General features: G+C 40.6%; 1 protein-coding gene across 1 annotated transcript in view; it reads right to left on the reverse strand.

Moving 5' to 3' along the window:
• LOC140548036 (uncharacterized) overlaps nt 1-17,915 on the reverse strand; it is a 42,656-nt gene that overhangs the window by 3,087 nt on the left and 21,654 nt on the right. Inside the window, 1 exon segment of the mRNA XM_072671386.1 lies at nt 17,433-17,618. Within this exon segment, the coding sequence (XP_072527487.1) occupies nt 17,433-17,618 (186 nt within the window).

A 17,915-nucleotide genomic window follows, 5' to 3' on the forward strand; every position in this document is an offset into this window, starting at 1 on the left:
TGATCTCTTCCATGGAGGAGCATCTAGTTATGTATGGTTCTTTAAGCGTAACAAATCAGGGAACCATTGAAATAATTAGATGATTTTGGGCCTGGTAAGTGGTTCTTCTATATGATTGAGGATTATTTAGTTACACTGTGTTCTTTAGGGTGACTAATGAGGGAACCATTTGAATATTTTAAAGGTTTCGGGCCTAGTTAAATGGTTCTTCTCTACCATGGAGGAGTATCTAGTTATATAAGTCTTTTAAGGATTAAAAAAACTGGGAACTAGTTCAATACTTTGATGGTTTCGGGCCTGGTTAATTGGTTCTTCTCAATGATGGTGAAGTATCTGGTTGTTTTTGGGTTCTTAAAGAGTTAAAAATCAGGAAACCATTTAAAAACAAATGATTTCAGGCCTGGGTAAATGGTTCTTCTTCACGATGGAGGAGTATTTCATTGTATTGGGTTCTTCAAGGGTGACAAATCAGGGGATCATTAGACTACTTAAATGGTTTCAGGCCTGTTTAAATTGATGATCTCTACCATGGAGGAGTATCTAGTTATGTATGGTTCTTTAAGAGTGGCAAATCAGGGAACCATTGAAATAGTTTGATGGTTTTGGGCCTGGGAAATGGTTCTTCTCCACAATGGAGGAGTATTTTGATTGGGTTCTTTAAGGGTGACAAATCAGGGAACCATTAGACTACTCAGGGCCTGGTTAAATGGTTCGTCTCTACCATGGAGGAGTATCTAGTTAGAGAAATCTTTTATGGGTGAAAAATCTTGGAACCAGTTCAATACTTAGATGGTTTCGGGCCTGGTTAAATGGTTCTTCTCAATGATGGTGAAGTATCTGGTTGTTTTTGGGTTCTGAGTTAAAAATCAGTAACTGTGTGACTAATGTGATTCTTGTGTCGCTCTGCTTGTCAAACACGTTTCTGTGTCACTACAAAAGACAACAATGCTGGTATTGTTTTCAGGTTGAACATATAGCTACTGCTGACTCTCCCTCTCTGTGGATGCTGCTAATATAAACAAACCAGCTAATAGTAACACTTATGCTAATGTACAGTAGCTGGTAAGGGTAGCTATTGAGATAACACAGCATGTAAATACTGATCTCTGTAGGTGGAAGGCTAGTTGGGTCTCCTGCAACTACAATGTGTGGTGGTACTTTTCCCCATCAATGGGATTTACACCAATCAGCCATAGCATGAACACCACCTAACATGAACTGCAGCTTAATATTGAGTAGGTCCCCCTTATACCACCACAACAGATCTGTACAGACTGTTTGAGGTGTCCTGTGGTATCTGGCATTAAGACATTAGCAGCAGATACTTTAACTCCATCAGCATCACTGAGCCTATGGTGCCCCTGCCCCTGCCCCTGGTTCACAGGTTGCCCCTTCTCAAACCCCACTTGCTGATGTTCTGGAGATGTTCTGACCCAGTGGTCTATCTAGAACATCACAGTTCGGTTCTTGTCAAAGGGTCTCAGATTCTTATACTTGAACTGACTGTTCACTCGCTGCCTAATATGTAGATCCACCCCTTGACAGGAACCACTGTAGATGAAGACAATCACCTGTCTATAAGGTAATAATGTTGTGGCTGATCAGTGGAAGTCTTCTGCATAGGTATGGGCTAGTTGTTCATGTTAAGAAAATCTAAGGATGAAAATAATGGAAAAAAATAAAAATAATTAAGCTTGTATATATGTCTATGTAAATATAGATAACTTGACCATGTTTGATTAAACTCCACACAATATTAGTGGAATAATGGAAGAAGCGAAAGTAGCTACCAAAAATACACTGAAGGCAAAACAAATAAAGAAAAACGAGGAAAAAAAGAGTAAAAGAAATGACATATTGTCACATTTATCAAAGCTGTCCCACAAAAACCTTCATTTTTAGCATTTTTTCACTTTTCTCCATAATCCAGAATCTGACAGTTGTTCTTTATATTGTTTTAGAATTGATGAATAGACCAATAGAAATGCCCCAAAATGACCTGGAATGTACATCAACTTAAGTTGAGTTGATATCTTGGAGATGCAAGACTGTTTAATTCAATAATTATCATCAGACCAAATGATAATCAGAAAAATACCAAAGAGTCAAATTTCTAAATAAATCCGATGAAATGGATCTAATCACTACTCACCTCTGATAGCTGCCTGGATTACACTGAGTGAACTCCACGTTCTCGCTGCTGCCTTTCGGTCAATGGGAAGACTAAGAAGAAGCTCAACTGATTATGCATCCCTGTGACTAACAACATTTCCTCATATCGTACTTCCAGCAGGGCTGTTCGGTGTGTCTGATCCCGGAATAGACACCCGTCCAAAAAAGATACATTTTATTATATTTATGGTGTTTATCTGACACTCTTACCCAGGGTTTTGAGAATGTAGTCGTATAGCACTATAAAAAATATGGGTCCTCCAAAATTAAGAGGTGAGGATTCCTCAGTATAAAATCTGCTGTTTTTTTAAGAACTCATTTGAATAAAGGTTCCTAGAGGATCTTTAGGATCGACTGTATTATATCTGTCCTCCTTTAAAATGGGTTCTTCTAAGAAGCTTTTCTTAAAGGTTCCTTAAAGCAAGAGAGCCCAAAGCCCGAAGCCCGAAGCCCGGAGCCCGGAGCCCGGAGCCCGGAGTGTATTGGCTGCCTGGTGATGTTCGGAAAGAGGTGATGGCCTTAAGCGTTTCTTAAGAGGTTTCTCCACAATTTCAAATTGAAGAACCTGCCCAAAGACTCTTACTGGCATGGTGGGCTTTTTTGAGGGCAATGTTGTTACCCATCACACGACACCAACCAGAGGGCCTACTCTGTCTTGTGTTGCCATATTTATTATTTATTGTATTTTTTATACCGAAAATACTATTTTAAAAGAAAAATACGAATCTAGTAAATTATATATAGCATAAAATATTGTCAACATACAATAAAAACAAACAATAATATATAAAAATAATATATATATATAAATAAGTAAAATATGTAATAATAAATATAATATATAATAAATAAATAAATAATAAATATAATATAGCATAAAGAAAGACAACACAACCCAATTATTCATTATTTATTGCGCCCAAAGCAGCCCAATGCAACGCTGAATGACCTATGACCTTCCAAATGCCTTTAAATTTAGTCAGCATGACATCATCATTAATCCAGCTCAACACGCCCTCCACAGTTTCACTGTAATCGCTGAGCAACTCTGCTAATCATAAGGTGCTCCTACAGTTGAGGTAAGGGAAAGAAGAAAAGCCTGGGAGAGAGAGAGTTACTGTGCTCATTCAGCTCATTGGAACCTCCCCCGTTCTGAAAACACTGCTCTTCATTCCAGCACGGCTGAGTCCACAAACTCCTCAACATGCTCCCGAGCGGTTCTCCACGCTGCTGAACTTGACTGTGCTAATGATGAGACAGTCCTGAATTCCTCAGAGCAGCAAGGAGAGAAAACACAGAGCATTCTGTTAATAATTTGTTTGGACTCTGTCTGTGGTTATAGATTAGCCCCAGAGGACAAATAGCCCAAAGTAAACTTTATAGGGACACGTGACTATGAGTTAACATATAAGTATTATGACCCATGCAGCTTTCCCAGACTGGGTGAGGAGGCCGGAGAGAGTGCACCCGGGGTCAGGTCTTCATTACGTCGGCAGCAATCCAGCAATCAATCAATCAATCAATCAATCAATCAAGTTATTCTTATATAACTTTTTTAACAATGTCGTTGTCATAGAGCAGCTCTACAGAGATCTGTGTCCCCAAGGCAGCAAGTCAATGGCAGGAACAGCTGAAGGAAATATTTGAGAGGAACCCATCCTCCTCTGGTCGACACCAGACCATCATGGCATGAAATATGGAAATGTAGTCCAGTCAAACTGTAGTCCAGTCTAGTCCCTGTAGAAAAGTGCTGCCAATAGAATAGAACTCCCTGGAGTAGATGTTCATAAACCTACCAGAGCTGCACCTGATGCCAGGCGGAGCTGTGGAACTGTGTTCTTTGGTGCTTCATCCAATGCTTTTGGGATGAAGCACGTTGGAGATGAGTTGAGAATGAAGAGGTGGGGTGGTGATCATCTAGCATCCTGACTTCACTAAAGCTCTCGTCACTGAATGCAATCAATTCCTCACAGCAAAGTAGACAGTAGACAGTAGATACAGATACTCCAACAAAAGCAGGATAAACTCTTTTAATACCCTTGATTTCAGAAGAAACAATCAATAAGCAGGTGTCCACAAGCATTTGGACATTAAAAGCATCAGGCATTTCATTTTTGCATGGCTTTTTCTCCACTTATCATAGAAAGCATTTGCCTGCTGAGGAAAACCTTGTTGTTGTAGAAAGAACCTTGGTGTAATCTTCTTGGAGCCTCGTTATCATCCTCAGACATGTAAACAATGTTTCTGCACCATGAACTAACACTGGATCAGCTGCCATGGAAGAGGAGAACTCTCTACATTCCTGCAGAGTGTTCACAGAACTCATTAGTTTAACCCTCATGTGAAGTTGGGGGTCCTGTAGACCCAAGATCCTCTTTAAGAGTAATCATTCCTCTTAAGAAAAACACTTCATTCTCACAATCTTATGAGGACTGCTAATCATCACAGTGCTTGTTCATGACTTGGTGACGTCCTTCAAACATTCTGCACATATGTTCTACACATATATGTAGTCAGTGGTCTCCAACTCTGCTCCCGGAGAGCTACTGGAGAGCTCTGACTTTGAATCCAACCCTAATCCAAATAATCACTGCCTTCATAAGTCCTTCACTGGCTGAATGTTAGGTGTTAGGTTTGGGTTGGAGATAAAACCGGCAGGAAGGTTGATCTCCAGAAGGAGGGTTGAAGGCCTCTGATATCCAGCATACACATACACACATGAGTTTGGGCAAACAGAAGATATATTTATTCATATAAAGCCTGTCTATATATCTCTCATTGATCGTCTAATATGGCTAGAGGGGTATAAACCCCGAGCTGAGGAGCAGTGGAACTGGTGCTAGCAGTGGAACTGGTGCTAGGGGCAGTGGTGGCTCAGCGGTTAGCGCTCCGGGCTATCAATAACAAGGTTGTGGGTTCAATTCCTGGGCTCAGCAAGCTGCCATTGTTGGGCCCTTTCGTGGTACAGTGTACATGGACAAATACATGCACCTTTACCTTGTTCTCTGGAAAGATGGAAGGTGCTGGTTGAAAATAAGGTGGTGGTAGTGGTGCTCATCCAACATCCAGACCTTAGTAACACTCTTGTTGCTCAATGCAATACAATTGAAAAAGAGTGTTTTAGAGTCTCCAACCCAGAACTGGAGTTGGAGACTCCACTGGAGAACTACGACTTTGGATCTATCCCTAATCCACTCCACCTGGTCCAACCAATTACTGCCTTCAGAAATCCTCTAATGGCTCAATAGGGTGTTTGGTTTGAGTTGGAGTTGAAACCTCCATAAAACCCATAAAATGAATTTGTCCAATATGATTTCTGGTTAATGCCAAATGTAGCACTATGGCCTGGAGGACATATTTCGTTCCTCGCTCAACACTTACATTTGCTATATGACGAATTAACCATCATAAACCATCAAGCAAATTTGGACTCTCTTACACGCTACTCCCACATTCAGCTCCGACTCTAATAAAGGTGATAAAAAGGTCAAATAAGAAGAAAGGTGTTCGGGTCAAGATGCCCGCCATCAGCAGTCGGAGGTGCTATGAAGGGTTTTCATTGAGGGAAGCCATTGAAGAACCACTTTTGGTTTGTCTGTAGAAGAGCTTTTTACATCACCTGAAGGTTCTTCACACACATCCCTTCACAAATATGGTTCTTCAGGAGTAGATCCGAAGTGTTTTGCAGGTTCAGCTAATCTGTTTATTTGTTTTTCATAGTTTCATCTCGGTTAATTTGCACATTATTAACAGATAAAGTATGTTTTTCTAAGCTGAAATGTAAAACAGGCTATTTATTTATGTGATTTTAAGATTTTCTGAAGTTTATTTTAATGTAAAATATAGATTTTTAATTTTTTTAATAATTCAATTGTTTGTTTTTCAGGTTGAACCAGCAAACCATATTTTACAGTAATATCTAACAGTAAGGTTTGCCTTCAGATTCTTGCTTTGAGTGATTGTTTTTTAAAGACAGCGTCACAAACAGTGCTGAAGATCTTTACAGCGCTATACTGAGCAAATTGCACCGGAATAGTTTACTTCCATATTTATGGAATATAATTTAATTATATAATATTTAATATTTCTTATTAAAACTCATTTACACAGTTTTCATGAAGATTCCCACATTTACCATGTTTTCTTTTTTTTTTTTTGGGGGGGGGGGGGATTTGTTTAGGAGGAAACCCCTCTGATCCCCAATCTGACCTAGACTTTTACTTCGCCAGGCGAAGGAAAAAGCCTTCTGTCAATGGAAGTCAATGTAAAAGGATTTTATTCCAGGTAATTTTGGAGCATTTCTATTGGCCCATTCACCATGAAATTCTGATATAATGTACAGAAAATAGATAAACAGGCACAACATATAGATTTCAATTATATCAAAAATGGTCTCATTAATCAGTATCTTTCTAAAAACAATAAATCTTTTTGAGAAAAGTCTTGATAAAAGTCTAGGTCAGATTGATCAGAGGGGTTTCCACCTAAACAAACCCCCCCCTTCCCAAAAAAGAAAACATGGTAAATGAATCTTCATGAAAACTGTGTAAATGAGTTTTAATAAGAAATATTAAATTATATTCCATAAATATGGAAGTAAACTATTCCGGTGCAATTTGCTCAGTATAGCGCTGTAAAGATCTTCAGCACTGTTTGTGACGCCGTCTTTAAAAACCAATCACTCAAAGCAAGAATCTGAAGGCAAACCTTACTGTTAGATATTACTGTAAAATATGGTTTGCTGGTTCAACCTGAAAAACAAACAAACAATTGAATTATTAAAAAATTAAAAATAATAATTAAAATAAACTTCAGAAAATCTTGAAATCACAAAAATAAATAGCATGTTTTACATTTCAGCTTAGAAAAACATACTTTATCTGTTAATAATGTGCAAATTTCTCAAAAAGATTACTGATTAATGAGACCATTTTTTTTTGGCATAATTGAAATCTATATGTTGTGCCTGTTTATCTATTTTCTGTACATTATATCAGAATTTCATGATGAATGGGCCAATAGAAATGCTCCAAAATGACCTGGAATAAAATCCTTTTACATTGACTTCCATTGACAGAAGGCTTTTTCCTTCGCCTGGCGAAGGAAAAAGCCTTCTGTCAATGGAAGTCAATGTAAAAGGATTTTATTTCAGGTCATTTTGGCATTTTAATGGTATTTTTGGAGATTTTGGAGTTTCTGTCACGACTGTGGGAGAATAATTGATCAGATTAATTGAAAACTCCCAACTCCCAGCATCTTGAGTATAAAGACGACAGCAGACTGAACTCTGTTGTAGCTTTTCACGGCCAGTTGTGTTGGTGGTCCATTAAAGATTAACCAGCTGGTTATTCAGCGAATAAACACTGAGTACTGTAACCCACATTAATCTGGCCTTCCTATTGACTTCTGCACCCATTTCCCTTCGGATCTCCGTACCTTCTTTTATAAAACACTGACAGGCCAACAGCTACAGCGCTGCTAGACAGGCCAGCCTGAGGAAGTTCTCCCTAAACAAGTGCCGTTCTTCTTCTCCTTTTGTTTCTCCAGATTTTGCTGCAAGTGAGTTGACCGGCAGGACTAGACGTGTTTTGACTATGGGTGATAAATGCGGGGCTGTTTTGTGGTTGGAGAGAACAAGTCGTGAGAGGTTGGTGAGAGAGTGCTGTTAACGGGGCGAGGCTCCGAAACGCTCTGGAACACTCAGTGGGGGAAGGGAGCTTATCTCTTCATGGACAAACCAGTTTTGTATTGCACCATCAAAGCCGGCTACTCATCCCCTTCAAAGCTACACACTGCTCCTTTCAGCATGAGGCCTGCATGAGTGCAAACGTCTGCTGTTATGTGAGCTTTTACCAATGCATGTTGCATTGCCCAGTAATGGCTTCGTACGAACCCTAATGAACATTGATGAGATGGACACCAGCTAAAACGCTGCCATCAGCCGTCTCCTGACCTCCCCTCTCCTCCACTGGGCTTTAAAAGCCCATCACAGACGAGAGCTGCTTTTAGATGGGATGAAATGTTTATGCTTATGCGACTTTAAGAATCGTATTAGCTTGTGGTGTCGTGTTCCCAAACGGCATCAGGGCTCCTCTTCCAGGATCCAGCAGGAAGGAGCACTCTAATGCACTGCGTTAGGCCCCCTCGGACTCGGTTGTGGGTTTCACAGCCAGAGGACTTGCTCCGTCTTGTGTTGCCCTATTTCTTTCCGTGCTTTTGTTTCCTTGGAATGTGTGAATCCTCCCCTCTCCTGCTGAGCCAGCTGTAGCTCCCTGGCTGGAGGCATGAGGCTGTCTGTGTCTGTGCCTGTGTAGATGAAACACCTCTGTTCAGACACTGACGGTACCCCCGGCGATCTTGTGGTCAATCCTGAAGCTCGGTTTCAGCATTGGTTTCTAATTTTTGTCGCCCACTGAGATGTCAGGGCTGCTCACGTCAGTTGGAACATATTCACAGTGATACCTGCGTTCAGGTTCGGGTTAAATTCAGGAGGAACTGCACCTGTGTGTAACCTGCCTGGAAGGTGGGGGTAGGGCGTGAAGAGGGGAATTCCAGTGATTTCCTCACATTTCTGCACGATTTAATGAAAAAGATGTAAATAAATGAACGTTAAGACTGAACTCAGGCTCCTGTGAAGGCTGCTGCTTTTACTGGCCAGTTGTGTTGGTGGTCCATTAAAGATTAACCAGCAGGTTATTGAGGAAATAAACACTGGGTACTGTAACCCACATTAATCAGACGGGTTAAGGATTTCTACGACCTTTGGCACGACATTCTAGAGACTTCTAGAGCTCCTTGGCTCTCCATACCTTCTGTTATAAAACACTGATAGGGGTTTGATGTGTAAGACTCGTTCACAGGGCTGGTCTGAGGAGCTGAACCTAAGTGGACTGAGGGGCAAAAGCTAAATACACAAATTCACGTCAAAATATTAAGTCATATTTTTTGCTGTTTAGAGTCGTAACGTTTTCTATGATGGTTTGGGAAATGAAATGTCCAGAATTAGACAAGAATCGTCCCAGTATCACAGTTAAGAAGGCTAACAGAATAACTGCCATTGTTCAAACTCACCCAAATGATATATTAGTTGCCAGACCACCCAGAAAGCAAGACTGACGCCAAGCTTTCTGGACCATCCACTCAAGTTTCAGCTTCTCCCTTCTGGATGTAGATTTAGGTTCCTGATGGTGAAAAGTAATACACTAATACACTGCCTCTATGGCCTGGGGGGTCCCAAATTCGAATCTCAAGCCATGCCACTTTGCCATCATCAACCTGAGTCAGAGAGAGCATAATTGGCCATGCTCTCTCCCCTTATCGCTCTTAAGAGAGGTTGGCCGGCACAGGCATCTGTTAGCTGGTGTGGTGGAGCTGGGGACCAGGCACTTTTCTCCACTGGCAGCACTCAGAACAGGTGGGTTAATTGTCAGAACTAAATTGGGGAAAAGAACTAAAAAAAAAAGGAGTAGTACTCTTTTAATACCCGAGGCTATAGAACTATTAAATTTATGATGAATATTTTTAATATTGCTGCATTGGAAGTATGATAGGAGCTGTATTGTGATTGATATGTGATTTTTTGGATGTTACTGAATGGTGTATGCTGTATATTTAAGAGCCTGTGTTCAAAACAGGTGGGATAAGAAAAGAAACTAATGTATATTTACATATCTTAAAAATACTTTACATTAAATTGACATATCCAAAAAAAAAAAATAATAATGTTATATGTAGTTATAATAATATAATAATAATAATATTAAAAGGCTGTCAATGTAGCATAGTAGTTATATAGTATAGTGTATTTATATATAGTATTAAAATATAGTCATAAAATAGTATATATATATATATATATATATAATATTGTTAGAAAAAGACAATAAAAAACTCAGAACTTGTGAGTTAATGTTAATATTTCATTCCGAGTCATTTTGGATCATTTCAATGAATCCATGTGTTAAATGACTTCCACCTATCCACTGTTGTTCAAACATATGTGAGGAGGTGAGGGTAGGGTCCTCACAAATGTCCTCACTGGCCACGTTTGGGCTGAGGGTCACATTTAGGCCAGTTCTGCTCAAAAAGCTTCCTTACCTAAAACGATTAGATCCTCATGAATATACTTCCTGATATCTGAACACACTGTTCCATCATATATTTGAGAAGATCTTGGCCTAAAATTGTATAGAAGCCTTTTTACTATTTATTATTTACACTGCATGTCCAATTGTTTGTGGAGAACCCAAACAATTGGAATGCATAATGAATGCATTCAGCTACTTTAAGTTCCATCTATTGCTGACACAGCTTGTCTTGTCCCTTACTAATGCCATTGAGCTGTGGAGCAGTGGAAGAACTGTGTTCTCTGGAATGATGGATGGTGCTCCATCCAATACTTTTGGGATTAATTGGGGGTGAGGTGTGGTGGTAATCGTCCAACATCCTGAACTTACTAATGCTCTTGTCACTCTAAAATCTAGAGAAAAATCTTTTCCCCTGGACAGTAGTTTGTTGGACTCCAGGATCAACTCTTTTTAATACCCTTGATTTCAGAAAAAACTATGAATGAACCTGTGTCCCAATACTTTTGTCCATATGATAAAATTTGGTTCACACCAAACCCCGCTTGAAACAGTTTTGTTTACATCATAAAAACGTAATCATGCAGGGATTTTGCAATTTTTGCAAACATTTTGCACAACTGAACTGGATGGATGACCTGAGTCATGTGACTCTACTTGGTGAAGTTATACGAATGCATGTCCGGGGCATGAGGGACGTTCCTCCGGTCCATGTTTATCTTAGCCTATTTGAGCAGGAACCCACCTCTTGTAATTTGTCATCGCACTCTTTCCTGCCCCATCAACAAGTATTCTACTAGCCTGAGCTTTGTTCACAGCAAACAGCCGTCTTGGCCACGCTCTTTGTTCTCCAGGAGAAGCTGGGTTACACCGGCTTTGTGTTAGGTGGTCAGGCACTCAGGTGAAAATGGGAAATGGGGGGGTTGCTGATAATAGCACCTCAGGGCTGGCCTTAGCTTAGCCTTCAGCAAACTCACCACACCCAAAATCTCCCCAGCCAGCTCTTACCTTAACTGTTATTATCAACACACTAAGTGAGTGTGCTGTGTGAACCGCATTCCTCCAGCTTAAAGCCACAGTAGACCAACCCTGAACTGGGAATCTGAGAAAGACTCACAGGAGCATTTCCTGAAATGAATATAATATAAATACAGAGCTCATATTCATCACTGTGCTTATAAGAAGAATAAGAAGAATATGAATTCTGATCTGGAACCAGTTTATTCTTTTAAATCTGAATCAAACAGCTTTTTTTAACATTCACATATTAATAAAGATACAACATGTTAAGTCCTTAACCTCTTAGTGTCAGGAGTGCTAGTTATAGGGGGAGCTTTAAACAGGTGGGTTAATTGTCAGAACTAAATTGGGGGAAAGAACAAAAAAAAAAGGACTCTTAGAGTAGTACCCTTTTAATTTCAATCAATTCATGATGTATATAAGAGTCCTTTTTTTTTCCAGTTCATATTGCTGCATTGGAAGTATGATAGGAGCTGTATTGTGTGAATTTTTGGATGTTACAGAATGGTGTATGCTGTATATTTAAAAAATGAAACAGAAAATGAAACAGACTTGAACTGGTGCCGTTTTCACTCAGCTGGGGAGTCAAACTCCAGTCTAATGTATATTTACATATCTTAAAAATAAACTTTAAAAAAAAGTAACATGTTATATGTAGTTATAATTTATAATAATAACATTAAAAGGCTGTCAATATAGTATAGTAGGTATATAGTATAGTATATTCATATATAGTATTAAAATATAGTAATAAAAATAGTAATATATATACAGTATAAATATTATATATGTATATAATTCAAATATTGTTAGAAAAAGACAAAAAATCCAAAATGTATCCATTTTTTTAGGTTGAATATGAAGGGATATGCTAATGCTACAAACCAGCTGTGCCGTGTTTATGATCTGTTGAACAAGATGAATGCAAATCACCTGCTGAAGGTGTGTTCACGGCCTCCATTTATAAACAGGTATTTCAGGCTTTGACAGGCTTAAAGCCGCACAGCTCAAGCCTGTGGAAAAAGACCAGTTACACATTTACATGTCCGACATTACTCATACACACATACGCAATCAGCCATAACATTAAAACCGCCGCAAAACCTGCCAAATATTGTGCAGGCACCCCTTGTAGATCTGACCTGCCGAGGCCCCACAAGAACTCTGAGGGCGTCCTGTGGTATCTGGCACCAATACTTACGTTAACAGCAGATCCTTGAAGACCTCCATGAGCATCAGTGAGCCTCGGGTGTGCATAACTCCGTCGTCGGTTCGCCGGCTGTCCCTCCTTTTGGGAATACTTTTGTTAGTACTGACCACAGCATACTGGGAACACCCTACAAGACCTGCCTGATGAGCTAGTCAGCCAGACAACTGCTCCTATAACTGTTTTAGCTATATATATATTATATATAATACATGTTATAAATTAAGCCAAAAAGCTCAGGATGTCTTGACGCTGGTTGATGCCACTGGCTCTCGTTTGGCTCTCATTTGTCTCTGGGCCAAACATGGGCAGCATATCCTGTAAGTTGTGAGGTGAGGCCTCCATGAGCCTCAATGAGCCTTGGGCGTCCATGGCCCTGTCGCTGGTTCAATGCTTGTTCTTCCTTGGAGCACTTTTGGTAGGTCCTGACCACTGCATACCAGGAACACCCCACAAGACCTACCTGATGTTTTGGAGGTGTTCCGGCCCAGTTCAGGTGTCCACCAGTTGTCCAAGAGTATCAGATTCGCCCATTTTTCCTGCTTTTATCACCAACATTACCTTCAAGAACTAGCTTCCTATAGAATAGCTACCTATTCTCCTGGTTTGGTAACAGGGAGTTTGGGTAGTTTTGTGTATTTTGGTGTTCAGGTTTAGTTAGTTGTGTTCTGACGTAGTTGTTTTCTTGCTATTTTTGGCATATGATTACCCCTGAAGTCATATTTCATCCATTGACTGACAATAAACTGGTTCATAGGCTCATACAGTCTGTACAGTGTTCAGGCTGGCAGAGGGTCTGAGAAAGGAGCCCACGATCACATGATAATATCAAACATGGGAAATTTGGGATTTCCCTGCAGTGTTCGAATGTGAGTCAGTCAGGCTGTATTATGAGATAAACACACCATAGAACGGTCCTTTTAAAAGAAATTATTAATAGGCAGCACCAATGAATTTGACCTGGTGGTGCAGCTTCATTGGATTGATATTGGCTGACACACAAGGGTGCATCAGGGTGCTGGGGTCAGATTGGCAGACGTCCCCAACATCAACATCAGTGTGTGGTAAGGCTTTATGATTTTGCTGACAGGGTTTTGTGAAATGATGGGCTGAGGCTGGTACCACAGCAGTGGGAGTGACTCACAGTGAAGAAGTCCATCTGGTCTGACAGGTCTAAGGAGTGCAGCGCTGCACGGCTATCTCTTCACCTCCTCAGTTTTTATTTCAGACATGAAATGAGATGAATCGTGTGCTTGCTCTGATCTTGTCTGATCTGTAGCCTGAGGGCCTGACAAAACAAACCAGCACAGCTGGCCAGTGACGGCTTCCCCATGGTTATCAGATCAGGTAAATCAGACACGGTAAACAGATCAGAAAGAATCATTCTATCCGAACAATGCTCCTGATACCACCTGTTTATTGTCTGATGACACCTTGCAGTCACTGTAAAAGCAGCTGGAGGGCTCACAGGTTCCAACAACAAACACTACAGTGCAGAGAATGAGAATGAGAAGTGCTGCCATCTAGTGGTTCGATTTTCAAAAGGCATTTTTTTACAGTAAGAGAACTTCTTACTACACACTAAATGGACAAATGTTTGTGGACACCCCATTCAGCTACTTTAAGTTGCGCCCATTGCTGACACAGCTGTGCAAATGCACACACACTGCTAATCTAGCCAATGAAGAGAAGTACTGCCAATAGAATAGGACTCTCTGGAGCAGATAACCCACATGTACCTATTTGCACCATGCTGCCAAAAGCCAGGCATGGGCTATAGAGGGGTATAAAGCCCCCCAGCATTGAGCTGTGGAGCATTGGAAGAACTTTGCTCTCTGGAATGATGGGTTGGGCTGGGATGATGCAGGGTGGTGATCATCATCCAACATCCTGACCTTACTAATATATAAATATATATACACAGTATATAATTACACTATACATATATACACTGTTAAAAGCCTTAAGGAACTTTTGGAGGTTTTATCAGTTTGAAACTATGGAGGAACCTCCTCATCTTCAAAAAAGTGTCTTAGAAGAGAAAGATTCCTTGAAGGTTCCTCAAAGTATCTTAAGAGGTTCCTCCACAGTTTCCAATTGAAGAATTTCCAATCATCCTTCAAGAAATTATACTTTTAACAGTGTAGATACAGTCGTTTCTCTAAGAACATGAGCAACACACCTAAGGAACCTCCACATAATGAACCTTTAAAGTTTTCAATACTGACACAGCAAAAATTCATCAGCAAAAATTGTTTATACTACAAAACCTGATTATCCCACCAGCACCTTTGTTATTAACAGTGTGTTTCAGAGCAGAGCACCACCCTGATTCACCACCCTGCAGAGTCTTGCTCACACCTGATCCAGATAATGAAAGCCTTCAGGAGCATCTGAGCACTACAGCCAGGTGTATTGGATCTGAACTCTCCAGGGTGTTTGAGTTAAGCCTGAAAAGCTCGCTAATCTATGCTTACACACCCCGGCTCTGTCATTTCAGCTCTGTCTGTAGTGGTTTCTCATGTAAACAGACGTTTGGACGCTTCTTATAGTATATGCACACTTCTTAATATATGTGTGAACCACATATTATGCATATACGTCCAATCTATGATACTTATATGTATATAACACATACACTATATGGACGGAAGTATTGGGACATCTGCTTATTCACTGAATTTAAGTGCTTTCTTTTACTGGAGTAACTGTCTCTACTGTCCACGAGATGAAGGCTTTCTACTAGAGTTTGCTTTTTACTAGAGCACTGCTGTGAGAATTGTGATTGCATCCAGCCACAAGAGTATTAGTGAGGTCAGGATGCTGGATGATCACCTCACCTCATCATCCCCAACTCCCTAGCTCATCCCAAAAGGTTTGAATGGAGCACCACCACCACCATCATTCTTCCACATCATTCTTCCACTGCTCCACAGCTCAACACTGGGGGGCTTTATACCCCTCTAGCCCACACCTGGCATTATTAGGCAGCATGGTGCCCATAGGTTCATCAATGTTTATCTGCTCCAGAGAGTCCTATTTTATTGGCAGTACTTCTCTACAAGGACAAGACCAGCCGTGTGTGTGTATGCATTTGCACATCTGTATCAGTAATAGGTGCAGCTTAAAATAGCTGAATGCGTTAATTAGAAGGGTTGTCCACAAATATTTGGACATACTTGAAGAAATAATGAATGAGCAGGATTACAGTCATAAAAAAAGACATAAATGCTACAGAATGATATTTTAATAATAATAATAGAGAGAAACTAGAAGCCTTTACAAGATAAAAATATGAATTTTATAAAATGCAAATATGTGTATTGTCATTTTTTCTGTCGTCTCTTCCACAAACTCTTATCTCACAGAATGGAAAAGAGTGATCATTCTTGATTAAATATTTCCATACTAGTATTGCACTAGGTTAGCAAACTATGCTATTATGCAGCCTGTAAATATGCCGAAACTGTAACTGTAAACCTATTTGTAAAGTATATTGGAATAATTTATAATATAAATGATAGTTGACAGCACTTTTTGGCACATAGCCCACAGATAAACCTCATTTTATGAAAAATTGAAGTCAATTCTGAACGTGAAGTCTGAATTCCACTCTGCCTGCTGCACATCTGCTGACATTACTGCTGCTATTAGTCTCTGCTGCAGGTCAGGACAGTGAGGCTGGTGACCAGGATGCTGTTTTTCTGGTTAAACATGGCATTTGTTCGAACCTGCAGACAAAAGTAATTGTTCACATCCTGGGCGTTACATTGATGATCACAGTTCTAGTGCCTGTGGCAAAGATCTTCCCTGAAGAAGAGCAAAAACACTATGTTAGGAATCTGCTCACGGCAGGAAGAAAAGGAGATCACAGATTAGGCCCAGGCTAAATCCACCAAATAACTCTCTAATTAGAACCCGTAATACTCTCGCTTTGTTCCACAAGAACCATTTAGAACTTCCTTTCACATTTTAAGTGTGTTTCTGCAAACTGCAACTTTACTATTGCTGATAAGAGCAATTACCATCATCCACAGCTAAGATCAGAGCTTTGTATTTACCGTCTTTCACAAAAGGAGACTCTCTGTTCATGGGACTCCTCACTCTGATCAGTCCAGTCTCTCGGTCAACACTCAACCAGCCAGCAGGATCAGCGCCTACACCATATCTGCAACCCAGCATCACACAGTACTACGTATTTAATATAATGGGTATTCTTTATTCGGTGGCAGTGGTGGCTCAGCGGTTAGAGCTCTGGTCTATTGATGACAGGGTTGTGGGTTCGGTTCCCTGGCTCGGCAAGCTGCCACTGTTGGGCCCTTGAGCAAGGCCCTTTACCCTCTCTGCTCCCCGGGCGCTGGAGTTGGCTGCCCACTGCTCTGGGTGTGTGTGTGTACTCACTGCTCCTAGTGCACTAGTGTGTGTGCACTACCACAGATAGGTTAAATGCAGAGGACACATTTCGCTGTACAGTGACAAATACGTGCCTTTAGCATTTTCTTTGCTCCTGGGCTCCCCCTACTGTTAAAGAGTGTTTTTCACATTTACATTGCTGAGAGCCCCACAGCTGTGCATTTCTGGACAAGCTGAGAGCTGCAGGAGCTTGATCTGAAGGTAGAGCAGCATGAGGGCTGAGGTGGTAGAGTAATACTACAGGATTTTACACTAATATGACTCTATAGGTTCTGCAGTGTTACACAGCAGCAGTTCTGGAGAGAGGTTCTCCTCCTGCAGCTCCACCACCAAACCTCCATAGTGCAGTACCAGCAGCATTCCGGCCCGGAGTGGGAATGACGGAGACGCCGCTCTCCCTGATTTATTTAAATAATAAAGAGACAAAGTAGAAGTCTTTAAAAGATAGAAGTGAGAGTGTTGATGCTCTTACGTCACTGTCTGAGTCTTCGCTGTGTCTGGATCAGTGGCGGTGACCTGATCAGAGACTGAAGTACCTTAACAGTAGTGATGATGCCCTCCTGTTTGTTGGGTCCTGTGCTAATGTAAAAAAATCCTCCATTGTTTCCACCAACGATCCTGAACTTGGCCGACCAGGCAGGAGACAGAGGTTCATCTCCATCAGTCACTGGCAGCTTCACCACCACAGCTCCTACTTTATTCTCCGGGACTGATACACTGTACTAATTGATAAAAAATCAGCATTAGGATAATTTCACATTAGCTTTCCGAGGGCTCCAGGACTTTGGGAAAGGCCATTTCAAAAGCCTAATATAAGCCTGCTGGATCCATCCCACAACCACCTTCATGTGTGTTTGGGATCATTGTCCTGTGGGAAAACCTAATTACTGATTAGCTGATGATAATTTATGGTCATTTCCTTCACAGCACAGTACTCTAATCTGAAGATTCCTCTGGTCAGTGTGATCAAACAGCTCAAACCTTCTCTCATTATAATCCTTGTATACTTTGATTATTAA

This window comes from Salminus brasiliensis, chromosome 25, assembly GCF_030463535.1.
Source record: "Salminus brasiliensis chromosome 25, fSalBra1.hap2, whole genome shotgun sequence".
In the NCBI taxonomy this organism is placed as follows: Eukaryota; Metazoa; Chordata; class Actinopteri; order Characiformes; family Bryconidae; genus Salminus; species Salminus brasiliensis.